This window comes from Acipenser ruthenus, chromosome 21 (genome assembly GCF_902713425.1).
Source record: "Acipenser ruthenus chromosome 21, fAciRut3.2 maternal haplotype, whole genome shotgun sequence".
NCBI lineage: Eukaryota > Metazoa > Chordata > Actinopteri > Acipenseriformes > Acipenseridae > Acipenser > Acipenser ruthenus.
In genome coordinates, this window is record NC_081209.1 from 4,824,296 (window position 1) to 4,844,855 (window position 20,560).

At 39.5% G+C, this 20,560-nt stretch overlaps 2 protein-coding genes and 1 pseudogene across 4 annotated transcripts in view; 1 reads left to right on the plus strand and 2 right to left on the minus strand.

Annotated features, from left to right (window-relative positions):
- LOC117428465 (lysine-specific demethylase 2B-like) overlaps positions 1-6,316 on the minus strand; it is a 48,542-nt gene extending 42,226 nt beyond the window's left edge. For 2 of the 3 annotated variants that reach the window (XM_058994455.1, XM_058994453.1), the window contains exons 1-4: positions 6,032-6,314; positions 4,704-4,848; positions 4,118-4,196; positions 3,495-3,541 (exon numbers count right to left, since the gene is read on the minus strand). In XM_058994455.1, coding sequence (XP_058850438.1) covers positions 3,495-3,541; positions 4,118-4,196; positions 4,704-4,848; positions 6,032-6,064 — 304 coding nt within the window. In that variant the 5' untranslated portion in view covers positions 6,065-6,314. Of the gene's footprint in view, positions 1-3,494; positions 3,542-4,117; positions 4,197-4,703; positions 4,849-6,031 lie in introns of all 3 variants that reach the window. The other variant, XM_058994452.1, reaches the window with a different exon arrangement.
- Positions 6,317-7,545: 1,229 nt separating this feature from the next.
- Positions 7,546-13,877, plus strand: LOC117426613 (calcium release-activated calcium channel protein 1-like). The gene is made up of 2 exons (XM_034044371.3): positions 7,546-8,021; positions 12,714-13,877. The coding sequence occupies exons 1-2, from the start codon at positions 7,908-7,910 to the stop codon at positions 13,293-13,295; spliced, it is 696 nt and encodes a 231-aa protein (XP_033900262.1). The 5' UTR covers positions 7,546-7,907; the 3' UTR covers positions 13,296-13,877.
- On the minus strand, positions 13,520-18,852 carry LOC117427209 (MORN repeat-containing protein 3-like; annotated as a pseudogene).
- Positions 18,853-20,560: the final 1,708 nt, after the last annotated feature.

Below are 20,560 nucleotides of genomic sequence, written 5' to 3' on the forward strand. Positions count from 1 at the left end.
GACGCAGCAGTAGATGCAAGAGCGTTTAGATTTAGCAGGTCAGTCAGAAAAGTGAACCTTGATTGAATGAAAATTATAAGGGCTGCACTTGATGGCACAGGGATGGAAATCAGACTCATTGCATAGCAGTTTGATCCATTCCTGGTTTTACTTCAAGTTTGTTACCTAAACACTGTGGCTTAACAAGCTCATATTAAAACCTGGAAGGCGTGAAACTGCTATGCAATAGGAGTCTTATTTCCATCCCTGTCTGCTTTCTAAAAATTGCTTAACCATTTCTGTCCAATTCACTTTTTACATAAACCAGGATGCATAACAACAACATGGCTACAAATTACGAAAAATGTTTGTGTTGCTTCAGATGTTTACACACTCATCTCAATCCCAATGAATGATCCAGTGCGTTCAAATATCTTTCACTGTTACCACAGTAACAGTAATAAAGAAATTAGCCAGCACCAGCTGTAGCTTTGATTCTATAAATAGTTTAGAATCGACACAGTCCCTGGGACGTCTTGGCTGTGTGTGGGATCAATAAAGACTCTGCTGGTTTACAGTTCCGTGACTCGGATTCACTGACCTGGGAAGACCTTGGTATTGTGTGAGGTTCAGTACAATAGGGGAAGGCAACCTAGCCTCATCCAACGCAGGTCTTTTTTCCAACCGTGTCCTGAATTAACCTCCAGGTCTTCAAGAACTTCATCTAATAATTACACCAATTAAAGCAAAATGGACACAGCCCTCTGGAGCTCACGTTGTCCAGTCCTGGTCTAGACTGGTTTGCAACAGGCTGGGATGGTTAGTGTGAAAGTAGAAGTGTAAATAGTATAACTATGGGGATGTAGCCTGACCAGGGTGTCATAAAGCCCACATAGAATGTTTCACACACGCACCGTAGTTCATTATGAATCCTGTCAAGCTGTTTATGGCTCTTTTTTCAAAACCATGCAAAATTACACAACCCTCTCGTCTACATCACCAGGTAAAAACGCATACGACGCCACTGTGGATTTCCAAGTATAAAACCGAAATGCCAGCCTAGCAAGACAATCTCATACGTTGGCCTGAAATTAAAATCCATTTGAAACCGCTGCTCCTAAAATAATGGTGGTGATTAAGCCAACTGAACCCACGCCTTCCTGTTACCCTCATAGGCCATGTGAATTGTGAACATGACAGAAACAGTTGCTGAATGCTGCAGAAAGGCAGTCTCTACTCTACCATCCAGATAGCCAGCCCTTATTTTCCTCTTTCTAAAGCATTATTGGCAAAAAACAAAACAAAAGCACCACTATGAAATGAGGAGAAGTTAGGGTTAGGGTTAGGGTTTTGAGAAGTGGACCCATGATAAGAAATCTCATTGATAGTTATGCAATAAGCCTCTGAACAGCTGACGTACTTAAATTGAAATATTACTCACTATGTAAAAGGACTTTTTACTGTAGCTAATTTTTCCCCCCACTTCCCCACAAAAACAAAGTAAAAGTAATCAGTTTAACAGCCTTGCATGATTAGTGCTTTATATCATTAACACCTGAAAATCAGTGTGGGTTTTCTCTAAACCTGGGAAAGATGTGAAATCACGTCATACAGGAAGACCTACTTTTAAGTCTCCATAGGCTTGCATCTCAAAGCCATGTTCTATTCTGACTGCTAATCGCACACTCCCAACATCATGCATGTCTGTTTTCAACACAGTGGCAAAGACTGCAGGCTTTCCTTGCTGTAGATACAGTGTGATTACATGCCCCAGACAGTCTTGACTTCCTTCACAGTGCATAGACTAACAGGAAGGAGGACTCAAGAAGAGGGAACTTTTTATTCCTGAGCGACTTCTAAAACAGCAGCTTTGACATCTCAGCTGGAACGACAGACACCAGGAAGGGCTGTTTAGTAAATAACTTCAAAAGGCATTCCAATCTTTATTGAGCTTTATTTATTTAGAACGCCTTTTCATAGATGTCTGTAATCAGTTTACACCCTGCTTTTTCAATATACAGAATCAGTTGCACGCACACACACAAACCATTATCTGTCTAAATGGCTGTCAGCTAAATTTACTTTCCTCATTTCAAGTCAATAAAACAATTGTAATGGTAAACATTTACTTTAGTCCAAGATTATGTATTATATATAAAATGCATTTAGACAAAGACCTAGCAGTTTTGTATCTAACACGCCTACCAGCAAAGAAAAAAACATTATACTGTAAGACTGGGCTTTTATTCAAATTTTTGCGACCGGAAATTTGTGTTGCAGCCAGGGCCTGAAGTTTTCCACACTGTAAAATGTTTGTTTGAAGCACTTCACCACAAAAAAAAAAGCTGTAATCACCCAGAAACACAAGCGTGCCGTTTCCCTTTGAGCTTCCTCTTGCAAACAGCAACCTGCCACCGCCTACTCTCTCTATAGTCAATCCAAAGACGTGCTGCATTTATCCTGACGCTTTCTCCACCTTACGAGGTCTATGAACTGGGATGCACTGCAAGCGGCAGGTGCAGCATGGTGCACACAGAACAGGTGTGGTGTGCCGAGGATGAAGAGGTATGATGTAGGGGCCAGGGACATGATTCAATACAAAAAAAAAAAAAAAGACCACAGACCAAACTACCTCCCACCAACATGTGTAGGTTAGTCTTCAGCTCTGCTTTGAAGTCTGTGTTTTCCATATCCTCTGCACGCAGTTTCCTCCACCCCCCACCCCATCATATACAGCAGATCTGAGCAGAAGTTTCAACGGACTGCAGAAATGCCAGTAATGACAAAAACCCCAAAGAACGGGTGATCTTCCTGTCAGTATTAACAAAGGCAGAAGCAAAGTGGGCTGAACAGAATGCACAAAATGTTCTTGGGGAAAATGATGGACTCTCACGACCCTTCTATAAAGGATATAGCTCACAAACACCCTGCATTTTGTTTTCATCAACATACTGCCTTCCCCAAGCACTACACCTTGAATTACTGCATGGTTTAATATTACAGTGTGTGTTCTACAACTACCGTGCAAGCAGCATAATATCAATTCAGGACAGGAACGAGCACAGCAACTGGGATTGTAATTGAACCACTGTACAATCAACGGGTGGAAACAGCAGGGTAATAAAATAATGGCATTCTAAATCCCCCCCAGACTTTCACTCTCATAAAACCTCCCATGGCTGGACTCCAGGGAAAGCCAGTTATTTGAAGTACAATGGCTTTGTGTTTGTCTGCCTCCTTAACTGATCAGACGTCAAAGGCCTTGACACTCCGGTTGTTTGCTAAGGCGGGAATAGAAAGGCTCGAAAAATCACCTGGGAACAAAGGGTATGTCGAGTTTGGGTTCACTGCGAGGCGACACTATACCAAGTAAATTAGAAATATTTTATTCTTCAAAATAATAACATTCAGTCTTAAATTAGTCAGTGACTCAATATTCCCTCCAAGTTATTTGGAACTTTTTTCACCTACACGATCAACAGCGTGTGTAAAACGAGTCAGATCACAGCACTTACCTACTAGTCCTTTAACTTCACTGACGTTAAAGTCACTGTCAGGCATACTGAAGAAAGAAAACAAAAAATCACTAGTGAGTTCAATCTGTAGCACAGACACGTGTTTTACATGCACCTGCCTCTGTTCCAATCCAGACTTATTTTAACTGCTTTATATAACAAATAAAGTGATTTCTGTAATACACATTGCCTGCATGTAGTTTTACAATGAAATCTCAGGTCTTCCTGCAAGTCTTTCTTTTTTAGTCAGTGGTAGCAATAGCTGTTCCTTATTTAGTCATCACAATAGCAGAAAAAGGTCAAATCCATTAAATCTAAGAATTTCTCTTCTTTAGGCTGTCACACAACTCATAACCGCAAAAGAAATGCTATTTTACCATTAGACTTGAACCCATTTCTTTTGTGCACTTGTCTGCAAATGCACTTTAAATTGTGATTTCTTGCTCAAAGTGCAGTTATCCGTGACCCTGTCTACAAATCTGACAGTAATGTGTGATAACAAAACTACAAGTTATTCAGCTTCAAAAGAAACTCTTAATATTGACTGATTCATAACTCCTGTTCCAAATTCATTTAACCAGCGTTTTGCTTGTTTATATATATATCAATCAGCTGTAACTTACTTTATCCCCAGTCCATCTTTGGTTTTAAATATGAGAGGAACCCGGAGTGCTTCCCTTTGCACGTAACCATAGGTAAAATCTGCGTAATACACAGTGAATACCAAGTGAGATCACTTTACATTAAAATGCACATACATAGTCTAGAACGGCATTCGCTTACACATACACGTGGGATATAACTCCAGTTGCGATCGCATGTACGTGTTTTTGTTTATATAGTGATTTTTAAAAATCGATAACTTAGCCAGGCATACTGAATCCATACATACTAGTACAATAATAAACATGCTATACTCTACAGCACACACGATCATAGCATGCTAACTGTAGGTTTATTTGCACAGTTGTATCATGTTTCATTTGTGACGTGTTGTGTGTGTGTTTATTTGTTACACATCTAAAGCAGCCACCAAATTCCTACACTTGCAGGATCCCCGGAGTCTGTAAAATACTGATCGGTCCACTTGATGCCACGTCACCTGCTGTACAGAAACGCAGGCGGGAAATATAAACATGGAACAGGATTTGACCATCTGAGGTTCTGCACTTCTTTATTTGTGAATGAAACAGAGTAATGCACGCTTACCTTTTCCTTCCATCGACATCACGTAGTTGGCGTTGTACGATTCGCTTCTAAGCTTCTCTTCCAAATTAAAACTTCGGATGTTTGCGATCTCCTCCACATCAGAGAGGTCTTCGTTTTCGTCGTACATTCTCCTACTGATGGTGCGCTATTTGTGTGTGTGTAAACATTCAATAAATAAAAAACAAATATATAATAAAAGTCGAGGATATATATCTCAAACAAAACATATTGGCGGATAAATATACAATCTGCACCACGTAATTTATATATTTATTTATTTATTTATTGACATAGGTGATGGAGAAGAGGCCAAGAAATTGAACTGTGTTGCCGCTCTCCTCGCGCAACTCCTATATAAATATACACATTTAAAAAAAAAAAAAAAAAAAGCGAAAAGTTTACTTATTTTTTTTATTTAATATACAGTTTCAGAATCGTATAACTTAAAGTAGACTATGTGGGATAAACACAATCATGTATACGGTAATAGTTTTTATATATTAAAAAAAAAACACACAACAACACACACACACACACAACAATAATTTCACTCGTATTATTAACTTAAAACTTGGCTTCCTTTTCACACAAAGGATCCGTAAACACAGGCGGTAGTACCTCCTTGAACTGTTATTGCAGTGCAATTGCATTTATTGTCTGCATAATTCATGTATATTCCAGTTATTAATGAGAGTACAGATTCGTGTTTAATAATAACACAATAACATTGTTTATAGAAAAAGTAGGGCGCTATTACGTAAAACATAGACGAACAAACAGCTCCAGGATAATTTAAACACTCCCGTGCTGGAAGCTCAAATTATTCTGTTAATGTAATTAATTAACCAAAACCAGAGTAATAAAAAATAGTGTTTTACTGAACATGACCCTAGGCCCATTAATAAGCCTGAATAAAAAATCATGCAACGATTCATCGGTGGTATAAATGTTTTCCGACTCATTATTTACGTCCAACAGCTGAGGCTAGAACGACCCCACAGACCTAACTGGAGCGCATCAACAAGGCTGTATCTGCAGCTCCAGTTTAAAATGAGGGATGCATTTCACCATTCAAATAAAGAAGTGCCGCGGCAGATGCTACTTAAATACTGTATAACATTGCAAAAATGCCCTACACACATCCTCTGAAATGGCTGATAAATATCCGTATCGTTGTGCAACAAATACTCCTTCCGGTCTTCGTTTTAAAAAAACATATCACACATTGAAAATAATGTTTCCGATACCAAAAGGCTTCTAAATAGATTTCTTTTTTCCTCGCAGTAGCTTTCTATCAGGCTGTAAAACGATAGGGTAAAACTACACACCAGTCTGCGTCCAGATTCTGCATGCGCCTCCATTTTTTGGAGCTTTCGCCAGTTTTACCAATTTAGCCCTTCATTTTGTCGAAACTGTACCATTTAAAGTTTGAAAACACTTTGCCTTCCGATGCCAAACTAAGTAGGAACCATTTTTGTATAGTATTGCCGGTGACGTCACGATCGAGAGAATCAAAACATTGCTGAGAACGTCATGCGTCATCTTATTCAGAACTTCAGGCGCGATGCAACACCCCCACGTTCTTTTGAAACAAAGTTCCAAACAGCGCGATAGTCATTTTTCTTGGTGTTCAGACTCAATTTCAATAAAAAATGACGCCTTGCATTTTTTTTTTCATTTTTTTTAATGAGGTGGTCACGAGTCTGCAATAAGCATGCACGCACGCGCTGCATCTGATTTATAATATGTTGACCGGTCCGATGTACTACGTATGTATGTATGTATGTATGTATGTATGTATGTATGTATGTGGCTTTCTGAAATCTCATTACACTCACACGCCTCTCAAAAGCAAGCAGGGGATGGATGGATGGATTTTGCCGGGCATTCCAACCTGTCTAAGGCACATTTTTCACCGGCCGCATGCAGAGTGTCATTGCAGAGCTGAATGAGAAGGAAATGGTGGTCGTTTTGTGTTTTTTTTTTGTTTTATTTAACGGAGGGGAGATTAATTCACAAGGTTGTATTTTTTAAAGCGCGTGCTGGCAGATGAAAAAAGTGTATTCTTGTCAAACGTATTGTTGCGCGTGAATGTAGCATTCATAACGCGGTACTGTGGTGTGTAACAATGCTGGTGCAATGTGGCACTGTAGCATCCTCTTTGCGAGAAGCAGGTGATCGTGGTAATGCATTGTAACTAACGACATGTATGTATGTATGTGGGTCAGTCTTACTTCCGAGTCGTAGAGCCGCAAACAGACAAACAGCTTCAGCTCCGGTGACAGTAAACACGGCTCTTATCCTGGTTTGGGCAGCTTGCATTGTGATTCTCGCAATAAGCCACCTGTTGGTTGGTAGCCACCGAACTTGGGCTCGAGACTGGCGTTTAACACGTGATGGAGTCTGCTCACTCTACACCCCCAGTGTATATGCAAAATTAGAGGTTTGGTCTTAATGCGACATCTAAACGATGGCGGTATTTGGATCGACCTCCTCGAACGGACGAGATAATTTCATAGCTCACACAAGCATGATTCTGCCTCTTGTGAATGGCCTCTTCGACGTTGATTATATTAACCAATGATAGTAAATCAAAGGTCCACGTGATAATACAATAACGACCTCAGTATCTGTTGTTTATTATCCCATTTCATTATTAAAGGGATACATTTTCTCATTAGTTATTTTTACCTTTAGACAGGTCGATCTTGCAGAAAAGCAGATGCCGTCTATGATATTAGAGGAGGGGCAAATGCAAATCTATTTCTGAGGCTTGTTGAAGACGCTTTGCTGTAACAGCCAATGATATCTCCTATTCACTAGCGAGCACACACCCCAAACACCACCAAGTTCAGAGTGTGAAATCATGATGAGGTGACAATCTCGCACAAGGCGGGGTGTACTGTTACCGATGCATCGCATAGGCTTGTGGGTATCACAGGGTGCAGTTTCCTGCGTAAAGGGGGTGTTTGAAAGACAGCGAGAAGTTCCGGCTGAAGCACACACTGCATACCGTTGCAAGCTCGTTGACGCGGGACTAGCGGCTGTGTTGTCGTCGGTCCAGGGTTTTGCATTGCACAGGCTCATGAGTCCGGATCGGCAGCGCGATCCAGCCAGCTCTTCCGAAGGGAAGATCTGTTTATAATCGGAGTGGATCTTGTTGAAGCGAGCAGCAGCAGCAGCCCTCTCTCCCCACCACGCTTAATGAGTCTTGACGAGCACTCGTTGCAGACTCTGTCCTGGAGGAAGCTCTATTTGAGCAGAGCCAAGCTCAAAGCTTCAAGCAGGACGTCAGCTCTTCTCTCGGGTTTCGCAATGGTGAGTAGTGGAGACTAATATTTTGGGACAGGAGTCCTGGGTGACTAGTAGGGTGAGTTACACTTTTAAAGTGACAGGCGAGAGCTTTCGTGATTCACAAATATGTAGCAATACCGTCCCTGAAGGTAAACGCACAATGCCAAATTCTGCTGTATTTAAAATGAGCTTTACGTGTTTTACGTGTAGGATTGTGTGAAAGATGAAACAATAAAACCAATTGCTGATTATGTCTTTAATGCATTGGACTATGCACTGTTTATTTGTTTATGTCGTGTCACATACTCTAAATGTGCTAGTAGTTTATAATGCCTTTGGTCCGACCTTTGCAAAAAGTTATTTCAACCAGAACGTCATAAAACCTTATCCTGTAGACACGCTACATTTGTGCAGCAAAAGCCAGATCAATGTACAGCTGAGATTTAGATTACACAAAAATAGTTTTAATACAGTATTAATTTAGGCATGTTGAACCTAAGTGTACTACTGTGGTGGGCACGGTTTAATTTACATATCTGTTAAGGTTCATTATTGGAGAGTGCGCAGTTTTCCTTAGCTACTGATACACATTCCATACATTAGGCCTGCCAAGGCATGCTCTTTGAACTGGTGGGGCAACTTTTAATTTCCTCCTGGCAGTCTTACCATGACATCCGCTAAACCGCCATCAACATGCATGCGTTCAATAAGGGTTGTGATGGTTTACACTGGGAAGTATGGGAGTTCTGGGGTTATGGAGAGCAACACTGTTCTATGAAAGGCTTAGCTGTAATATCAACCCGAAACATAATGAGAGCACATGCGTTATCCTTTAATCTCTTCAGTAGAATTGCAACTCGTTTGTGATAAATGAACACTCTGTTTTCATTGCTCTTAAGTCTTGGGGGGGGTCTGGTTGGTATAATTGCCTGGATTCTAAATTATGGGAGATAGTCTTTGCTAGATGTTTTGCTTGAATGAAATTATCTCTGGGGTCTGCCATATAGTGGAGATGTAATTTAACAAACTGGGTATATACTGCAAGTCCTATGGTGTTCTTGCAAATTTATTAGCTATATGTTGTGACTGTCAATTATGAAAAAATGGTTCTGTATAGATCAGCAAATCACCTGCAAAAGCTGCCTAGAGCTCTTCAGACTATGTACCCCCATTGTTAATCTGAATTTGACCCAGTTTATAGACATTTGTTAAGCTATTGAACTTACTGTAAATGTGTTACAAATGGTTACTGTTTAACAATGCAGGGAGCCAGCTGCCAACATTTGATGAAACTTTGCATGTGCAAATTGAGAAACCCTGACAGCTGCCACACAGGCTCACGAGTGGAAACAGGAACATTGTGCAGAACGAAGATAATTAGAATGGAGCCGTACAGAACGGTTGCAAGCAGCATGCAGAGCTGTGGTCAAGCTCCAGATATTTATTGGCTTTTGATTTTTCACATTTTAGTGGCGGTGAAGTGCAAAGGCACCTGTTCTAAAATCACTGCAGTTCAGCTACCAAGTTTCAGCTTTTTATTTTAATATTGTAAAGGATGGGCTGTGCAGCTTGCCATTTCAGAGGGGAGCTCGCTGTACTTTCACACATAATGAAATCCGCATGAAACCCTATGAGACCAGAGATCTGTGATCTCCTTGGAATCCTTCAGTATCTTTCTGCATTTTGCACATCGCCCTTTCAAAACACCATCTTCAAAAAAATAACCCTGCAGATGTAGTCCCTAGTGCACACAGTCGTATCTCCTGCATACTTGATTGCTATTAGAGAAGCTCTTGCACTAACAAGACTCCAAGGCATCGGTTCTGTTGAAATCTTTGCACCAGTGCTGAGGATGTCTTGTCTGTTTATTTGATGCTTAGCGACAGAATTGTAAAATGCCAAAATTATAACTGGGGTTTAATCTACTCCCCCGTGCACCTTTTAAGCTCACAGGGATGTTGTTGTATTAAACACGTAGGTCTGCCTTCCTGTGTATTTTCCCTGCAGTTGCAGTAATGCAGCAGTGTGCCTGTTATCTGCCTTAAAGTGACAGTGTCCCACATGCAGTAAACGGTCAGTTTTACACTACAGCGTAACTCCTGGGAGACGGTTTACTACTGTTATGTAGTTTGGCTTCCTGCTACTGTCTGTAGGAAGATGTAAAAAGCTCTATTTTGTCGAGCTCTAATAGCCCAGAAAGCAAAAAAATAACACAGAACCGAAAAGTAATCAAGAACATGTTGTTCTGTTTGTCCCTGATGATGTGTTTGTGTTCTGCTGATACATGGTTAGATTCCCACCTGGGTGTCCAACACTGAAGCTGCCTCCTGCTCTTTTCATCCCCTGCAGCAGATGTGTGTCCCTGGCCACATCTGGAAATGCTACACATGCATGTTTTATTGCTATACCTTGAGCAAAAGTGGCATCATTTGCAGAAGGGCATCGGAATCCAGGCTATTGTCTTTTCTGCATCCAACTTCAGAAGAGCTCCCCAAGAAGTCTTGCCCTAATTAACCTTCATTGGCTAGGGTGGGATGAATTTAAAAAATAATTGCAATATCGATCTAGTGGTTGAGACCAAACAGATTCACAAACCCACAACGTGAATTTATAAAGTAATCATAAATAATAGAATTAAAAGCCTGAGGGACAAAGGATCTGCAATCTCTTTACTAACAGACAAGTTGACTTTAATTATAAACAGCAGACACTGTTAAATCTAGAATAAATAACACCAGAGTGTAAGTACAGTAGGTTCTGATGACAGCACAGACTATGCTGGGATATGATGAAAAATCAATAAATACACTGGTGTCTGGTTTTATAGTTCAGTTGCCATTGGCACATTCTAGGCATTCTTACTCCTCTGCAACACTAGACTATGTTTATATATATATATCTTGTTATTCAATTAGCATATTGGCAGCATTGTATTGTTAGGGCTTGGCTAGCATGGTTTACATGAGGTCTTTACAAACTTTCTTTTAAACTAAATTTGGCAATAAATCTTAACTTACAAATAATCTCCTTCTCATTAGTTTCCAATTACATGAGTTTTTGAAATTAGACGGGTTATCCATCACTGTGCAAGGTTGAATAATTTTTTCATTATAAAATTGGAACAGAGGGCTGCACAATTACAGTACATTTTGTAAAAAAAAAAAAAAAAAATGCATGGCAGTTTAATCATCAATACGCTTTCCCTTGAGTGTGACAGACTGTGTGTGTGGCGTACTTGTGTAACAATTAAATTGTATTGCCAAACATTCATCTGTAAAATCTCTTGGCATGCACCCCTTTCTCATGTTTATACACCAAATACTATTCTTCTGCTGGAACAGAACTGCATGTTAATGACATAATTTTCTTCATATTTCATGCTTCTTTTCAGCCGAAACATGAGAAAATGATAATTTGCTGCAGTCAACTTTCCTGCGATTTTTAATCTGCCAATTATACCATCAGCGGTGGGTCCCAAAGTGACCTCAGTTTAACAGTTCAACTCAAATATAACTCTGTTCATTTGTTACATCCAGAAATGGTAATCGTAAAACCCCTGAAGGAAATGGTGGCTGATATGAATACTAAACCTCACATACTCTGCCTGGGTTTGCAAATATGTGAGGACTGGTTTCAACTTGCAACTGCACTCGATATTGCTGCTTCCTGGAATCTTGTTTTCTATCAGTTTAACATCACGAGTGATGAAAAATGAGCAAATAGCTTCCTGCAGCAAAGTATTATTTATAAAGGACTGTTGTTTAGGCATTGGCTTTGTCCGGTATGGCAGATCTAGACTATTTTTCACAATGTACAACCAGTAAACCAGCGCAAGGTCACAATACAGTGCCAGCAACAGTAGGCGCCTGTTTTTTTTTTTTTTTCAGCTGGTAAACCAAATAGATCTGGATTCTTGGTTTCACTGTGAAGACAAAACAGTTGCATAAAAATGTCATAATTTAAAATAAAGAAATGCGATGGATTTGACATCATCTACAGTAGCAGAAATAATAGTGCTGTATACAGGTAGCACTGCTACTGGGGCATGTATATACAATATTCAGGAACTGTCAAGCACAGTGGCATTTTATGCTTACTTTCCAGTTTATCTTGGAAAAAACTTTCAGTTTGTCTATCAGTTTTGTTTTTTAGTTATGTCTAGTACGCACCGCTTCGTCAATAAGTCCCACTTTGTTGCATCCGTAATTAGCCAAATGTAGGACTGCCTCCTATGAAACAGAAACACTTCTACTACTACTAAAGTCTTCCAGCATAAAGTCTAACAATAAGATTCAGATTTAATTCAAATTGAGAACCCAGCAGAATAAACATTGACAGGACTATGTCAATCATAATGCCAGCGTTTGTGTGCCCTGCCGGAGATCTGTATGTAGAGAACTAGACAGATTCTGATGAAACCTGCGAAGGACTTTCTTTACTTATTGTATGTTTCATAATCTGGGGGGATATTGAGATGCCCAGCCTGTGGGATTTACATATAATACATTTTGGCTGTAACATCATAGAATGCTTTCTTAATGCACAGAAAAAATGTGAATATAACGGGAGAGTAAGGGGGTACCCATCTCTGGTGTTTCCAGTTTTTATATATTCACTGGTGCACACGATTATTTGCATTTGCTGAAAACATATACCCACATGTGTGTGGTTTATTATTAATAATTTTACAAGTTGTCTCTTTCTTTTAATCTGTAGGTGGCTATGGTAGAAGTTCAACTTGAACCGACCCATGACTACCCCCCTGGCCTGCTGATCGCCTTCAGTGCTTGCACCACAGTGCTGGTCGCAGTACACCTCTTCGCTCTCATGATCAGCACCTGCATTCTTCCAAACATCGAAGCCGTCAGCAACGTGCACAACCTGAACTCTGTGAAGGAGTCTCCCCACGAGCGCATGCACATGCATATCGAGCTGGCATGGGCCTTCTCCACCGTCATCGGAACCTTACTGTTCCTAGCTGAAGTGGTTCTGCTGTGCTGGGTCAAGTTTCTCCCAGTTAAGAAGCACCCAGTCGACCTCTCTTCCAACAGCACCAGTAGTAAAATCACCCCCGGGGAAGCAGCCGCTATTGCCTCCACTACCATCATGGTGCCGTTTGGATTAGTTTTTATTGTGTTCGCAGTGCATTTTTACAGATCACTTGTCAGTCACAAAACAGACAGGCAGTTCCAGGAACTGGAGGAACTTTCAAATTTCGCAAGACTCCAGAATCAGCTTGACCACAGAGGTCAAACAGAGGATGTGCCAATGCAGTCTCCCAGCAGTCATTATCCATAAAAAAAAACCCACATAAATGCTGTAATTGTTTATGAGCCATTGTGAAGACTTTCATCTAATAAGAATTGTTCTTCATGCATGGACAGGCTCTTCTGTTTATATAAAATAAATGAATACAATTTTATTTGATAGAATAAAAGAAAACGTTTACTGTATTTTTTTTTTTGTTTGCGGCTGTTTTCAGTTGATTTTGAATTATTGTGTTTTGTATCTTTTGAAATCATCAAGAACAAAAACAATCGTGATTACTGCATGCATTTTCATAACGTTTGGATTGTTTGAATCTGTACAATATTGTTTTCAGAGCTTTTTACTCCAGTATGGAATATGTTATGTTGAGCATTCGGCTGAGGTTTATTTGGTGTTTAAAACATGATGTTCATTTAAACATGTGCCTGTGAAAGTGGACTGGGTGTCTGTCCAGGTTTTAATCTCACTTTTCTTACAAAACAGAAATGTTGACAATTGTAATACATTTTGGGTAGTCTTAAATGTTTTCTAACCAAAAAAAAAGTGTAAAGTATGAGTGTGATGTAACTTGCAACTGCATCATTAAATTATTGATAACTTGCCAAAAGGAAACCAGCATAAGAAGGCTGATACTTAAATGTATGACTTGCAAGTCTGTTTTTGTTCAAGTTTCTGCTACTGTCGCAGATAAACCCTCACTATTCTAGTACATGCATTTTAACAATTATTCCTGGCTGGGGTTGTATATCCCTGGCCACAGATCTACAGCTGATCCAATTGTGCTGAAACGTGGTTTTGATGATGCTTTTAGGTCTGGTATTGTACATACATATCTTTGTCACATTTTCATTGCAAGCATACTTGTCATTTAATATAATAGGCAATTTTTTTGTTTTGTTTTGTTTTGTTTTGTTGCTGTGTTAGGTTTGTTTAGGTGGAGCCATCCTTATGAGAATGACGTTAGGAAAAATAGGAGGCACAGCCATAACTCTTATAACCAGTTGCACATCTTTGAAGGCTCATTTAATCCAGACAGTTTTGTAAATGTTGAGCAAATAGATTATAACACAAACCACACCCTATGATATAAATCCCAGTAGAAAATGTGGCTGAACAAGGTTTGAAAAAGTTTGTCTTGAGGGAGGGAAATGTGCTGATTACTGCAAGGGTTGAACATGTGGTTAAAGCTGCACCAAGAATATTTTCCAGAGTATGTATTTACATCATACCACAATAGTCCTGCTGACACTACAACATAGTTAAGAATAAGGAACAGTACACTGTGTAATGCATGACCCTACTTTTTGTTACCATGTTTACTGGAAGGGAAGCAAGATGCAATCTGAACAGGCTGCAGGTGTGCATTTTTAAGTTGCCTTCTCTAGCGAAGGCAGGTCTGCTGAGTTGGTTAAAAAAAAAAAAAAATGAATCAGTCCTCCTCAATGGGAAGCATAGCTCGAGCATCCTTTAAAACAGCTTCAGGGTCTAACAGGTGTATCTTTGGAAGAAAAGAAATGAATCCAGTTAAGCAACAACAAACCTCTAAAGAAAGAGCATAAAAATAATTGTATCTGAATTATTTAATAACCTATAAAGGCCACTTTTTGATGTTACTGTAAGCTGGTTTCACTGCAATCATTTTTGCTGGAGTGTGTGCTCTATTGAAGTTATCTGGCTTAAAAAGACATCAATCAGGACTCCCTTGAACTCGCCATGGGGAAAACAGATCCAAATTAAGTACGTAATTCATTTCAATTGTATGTGGTATGTTTGTTTTCCGTTTCTAAAAAAGAACCCTCTTTGTGTTTATAAAATAATAATAGTGCTGCTCCTTGGCTTCCTCGATTAAAACAAGAAGTAATTTATCTTAACCTACCAGTGTACTACATTGTGTTGATTAGATGAAAAGGCAAAGCATAAGAAACTCAAGGACACAATTCTCTGCTAATGTTCAAATAACATGCGTAGATGATCGTCTTCCTTCCAAAACTGATGGAAAGTTCTTTCTGTTTCCTGTTTTTAAAACTTAAAAAAAAGGGCGAGACCAGGCATTCTCTTGATGAGAACAGATGAGAAACACGACAAGAATGCGCTGTCACCCTTGAGGTTACTGGAGGTCCCCGTCTGATGTCATTGTTTTTATGTTCCCAGAGAATATTTTGTGTCTGATGTAGTTTTATTTTCCTTTTTGATCTAATTTCTGCTCTGGAAGGTAAGTGGCTCATTCAACCCCCTTGGCAATCTACAGAAAAGACTTCCTTCATGACTCCAACAGGTGACTCTACACGTCTCGTGCTAAATTAGAATCAAGATAACAACAATTTGAATAGCTTTGTTTTTCAAGAAAACTTTCCTTGTTACGTACAGTATTTTTATACAGACTGTGATGTATTTGCAAAGCGTGCGTGTGTAAACAGTGAGGGAAATAAGCAGTTGTGGTGGTACTGCTGTTTATGGTTTAAATATTAATTTTGCTTGACTAGTTAATGAACTGGAGCAACTAGGAATACTTACGAAACAGTAAAACCACAAATCCGGGAGCAATCACTGTTGATTAAACAACAAACCAAGTGATGGTACAGTGCCTTGAACTATAAATGTCTTTATTTCAATCATACAGTAGTTATTTAACTGACTGGTTATTGAAATGGAGTTTATTAAATATACTTCTCACTATAATTTGTAAGCACATTAACTATCTGTGTACTATGAAAATACTGTCCATACCTTTGGGATTGGATAAACTGGAGCTGCTGGAGCCCCTTCTCTTCCAAAGTCGCTCATTTTTTCCACACTTTGCGATGTTCTCTACCCACACTGCTTCATACAGCTGACCCTTGTCCAGGTAGACAAACTTCCCAGGGCCATGTTTCATCCCATTCTTCCAAGAGCCTTCATACCTGTTCTCATTGGCTTTTCAAAAGACAATACATACATTTCCGTTGGCAATCATGCTGTTATGTTCTTCTGTTTTTCCATTTTCAAATATATTTTTTATGCTTGGAAGAACAAGCTTCTCAAGGGAACATTGTGTTTGAGAAGAAAACAAACATTGGCGGTATCTATGGAAGACATTTCTAAACTATTTCACTGTGTTTTTATTGTCTTTAGTAAAGTTAATGAGGGGGGAGTCCATAAATCGCTCCTGGAGGGAAAACACCAGCAGGTGTTCAGTTTAACTCTAAAACATAAATACGTTTAATTGATTAAACCACTGTAATCGCAAGTAATGAAATGTCTACACTAACAGTATAATGAATACTGCCTACCACAAGAAATAAATCGTTTTACTGTGCAAGAATGGTCAAATTAGAAACTATAAAACAGCCTTACCCAGTCTAAACATTCCCTGACCATCTAGTTTGTCATGAAGCCATTCTCCTTCAGATATGCCACCGTCTTCATAATACATTCTGCCCCAGCCGCTTCTCTTATCTTTGCTCCACTCTCCTTCATAATACTCTGTCTCAGAGTAAAAGTAAGTTCCAAACCCCTACACAAATAAAACTGGATCAAAGGCAGTTCAGCTTGAAGTCATTTTCTTGTAGCTGTAGATAGCTGACATAAATTACAAATACATCTCAATTAACAGGAACAGGCACACAACCTCCAGATCTGTTTCATTTACTACAATTACCCTTACATACTGATAGAAACATACTGCTAGGCACAACTGTGATGTTTCAGTGCAATAGCCAGTCAAACATCAACCAAAAAAAACAAAAAACTTCCATACAGAAACTGCAACATCACAGTAAAATGACGTTTCAATTCAAAGCACAATAAAAGTAGTCTGGTGGCTGTGACTGTGTCCTAAACTTACATCTTTCATGTCATTTTTCCATCCTCCTGAATATGCTTTAACATACTCCCCAGTTACAGGGTCAGGTAAGCTGAAGGTCCCAAAACCACTTCGATTTCCACGTTTCCAGTCCCCATCATAAATGGCTCCAGTTTTTTTCCAAACCTGTGTACCCTTTCCTTGATGAAAACAAAACAAAAAAAAGTTATTGAACTGACAAGCACGTATATATTTGGAATGAGTTGCAGTTTACATACGGTAAACTGCATTCCTTCAACTTCAGCTTGGCAACACTGGGGTGGACTGGTATGGTAGTACCACTCAAAGTGGTCCATCAGTTACATTCAAGTCTTAAGTATTTCGGTGTCTGCTTGTTTATTTGAGCACAAACACAACTAGAATTCTCTGCGGTGCTTAGTGATGTTATCTTTGTGTCTGCAGTGTTATGAGGCAAATGATCATTCTTTGTTTTTCAATTTTATACTGCACAGTGCACCACACCAGCCCTGGCGCTGCCAGTGTCTTTGGCACACCATAGAGAAACAGTCCAATTCTCACCCATGTATTGTACATGCAACACTCACTGCTGGAGAAAGAACATTCTAATCCTGATTGCACAGTAAGAGAGACTGCCCTGAGTCAGACTGATCAAATACATTGTAGCTTTCTCAACAGGATAACACTGGAATCTCATCATTTGCAATGTGGGACTGGCTACTCTTGTTCTATGGGGCTCAAATACGAAACCAGCATATATATGATATGCTACGTATACTCCTTTGTTTGACCTGGCTTGGACATTACTGGCAGACGTACCATGCTTCTTGTTGTCCAGCCATTCGCCTGTGTATTCATCCCCATTGACTGAAAAGACGGTATGTCTCACACCACATTTCTGTGCCTTTCTGTCCCATTCTTTCCAAAGAGGCTGGGGCTTCCTGGGCATCTTCAAGTGAGGCATGACTCACTGGTGCAGCTTCATTGCACAGAGAAAACAGAAAACGTGTCAACAGCTTGCAGGGATCAACAGAGCAAACATGTTGCCCATTAATGTACCTGCAAGCATTCTTCACATGAGTAGGAGGAACTTCCTTGCAATTATTTAAATATGCCTATTGTGTGCACTGGGAATTCATGTAACCCAGCTCTAAACAGGAACATGCAATGAAATATATACATGAGTATAATCACTGGGCAGCAATTCGATTAGATTGTTAGAAATAAACTGTGCTGAGTAATAAAATCGACCCCGTCTGTTGTTTAAGGAGACGGAGTAACTCCAGTCCTGGTCACTTCAGTTAGGGATCAAACTTACAACAAACAGGGGTTAAGTCTGTTTAACCTCAAAATGCAATACAGAGTTAAATACCGAAATAAATACCTTGAAACAAACTTAACAATATTTGGTTTATTAAATTGCTTACGTACAATGTATAACTAAATGAAGATAAGCATTGTCGTTTGAGGATAGTCAAATACTGTAAATATTGTCCATGCGTATTTTCTCACTGTTTTTTTCCACTGAAAACTGCAAATAAAAAGCATTAGACTTGGAAGATATATCTGATATCGTGCAACCAGTCGTCGATATCGGATGTTAATAATATTATTAAAAACAAACACGAACACTTTGTTTAAATGCAAAGCGGTACCTTGTGATTTGAATTGTTAAAAGTTTTGTGTTAATCCTTCCTCGCGTTGGTAATAACAAAAAGATGAAAAAAAAATAATAGCGCAAACCTGGTTGCGTTGACCAAACACATAACACTGACAACAGCATGCAACAGCGACATCTGTAACCATAGCAACCCATTCACCATACTAAGAGAGGAATCTAACCGCCATTTTGGCTCTAATAGAGGATGGGTATAGCTCAGTATGAACGCAATCTCATGTACAGAGACTTTTTTTTAGATTTACATACACCTAAATGTAGTTATTAGGACATTAAAAAGCGGTGGATATTATCAATTCAATTTCTTACCATTAAGGCAGGTATAAGGATGGAATTTGTACGTCCCCTGTAGAGCACAGGTTTTTAAATAAACTTTATGGACAATGATACATACAGACAAAATGCAATTCGCTGGTTGAAGTCCGTAACGTTTGAATAAAACAACTTCGATAAACGAGTTGTAATAATGACCACTAAAATGACCAGTGTCAGTAAGAGTTAGAAAATTAACAGCTTTTCATGACACGCGGAAACTGTCTGTACAGAATTGGCACAGCAAGTGGTGGTTTCGCTCACCTCTGACGATGGGCATAATATATTGCAATTCAAGTGTACTGTAATAAAAGCATAGCAAAGTGTAATAAAGCATAGTGACAGTCTGCTAAAGCATTGGTAAGCATTGTAAAGCCCAGAGAGGTATGGTAAAGCATATAAATAAACATGGCAAATCATAGTAAACTGTGGTAAATGCATGGTATAACCATGGAAAAACTGATAAATTACCTTGTAAATTTGATGTGCTAAACTTTTATAAGGGACCCATTAGAATGTAGAAATAGGAGGTCTATTTTATTGTAAAAACACTTGTGACTAAGGAAATCCTTGACATAGTAACATATGTACAGTATGGAACACAGAGTGAAAATACTTCTCAAGTTAGATAATGGACAGGATGGTGTGTACCTTACACCAAGTCCAAGCAAACAGTAGCAGAGCATAGTGAAAGCAAGTCACAGTAAGAGATGAGTGTGGAAGGGAAGGGGGGGGGGGGGGGGTGCATGGAACACTGTCAAATGAACTTTGATGAGGGCTAATCACCATCTAATCCTGGCAGGATTTTGGATCACTGAGTTCCAGTCTGGCTGTTTTCACTGTATGGGGCCCACACATATTATTTTAAAATGGTTTGTCTGTGCAGATTTCACATCTTTATGCAGATTATCCTTTTTTAAAATTAAAAAAACAAAAACAAACTCTAAAGCAAAAGAAGTGGATTTGAATGGCACTGTGTTGTCTGAAAGGTTCCAATGCACCTAGGCCAGCATTCAGAACGCATTGCCCTTACTTGTATGGTGACGCTGTTTGCACAGTGTCGTACACGCTGCTGTGTGAATACCCTGCTGCTGTAACTGGCACGTGATCCACGTGACTCCTGGACCTGTGCTGCCAGCCAACTATTCCGTAACCTCCGCTAATTAGATTTGGAGAATGCACTGCAATGGATATAAGGTCATGTTGGCACGGCAGCCAACAGTATTTTAAAAGGGTGTTGTTTTCAAGCCTGGATGAGTGGATTGATGTGGCCTTTCCACAAAAGCCCCTTAGCCATTGCTCGTGACCTAGTGCCCTGCAAAAGCGCAAGGAATTGATTCAAACAAAGCTATAGGGCATTTTTCAGCAAGTCAGGCGGACACTGCCATCAAGTGGAAACATTCAGCAACTGCATGTATTTTTGTTATACACTGTGCGGGTTATTGCAGGTCATTGAAGATTACACAGCAGCACAAACTACCAAAAGCTGTTATCATGTGTACAAAC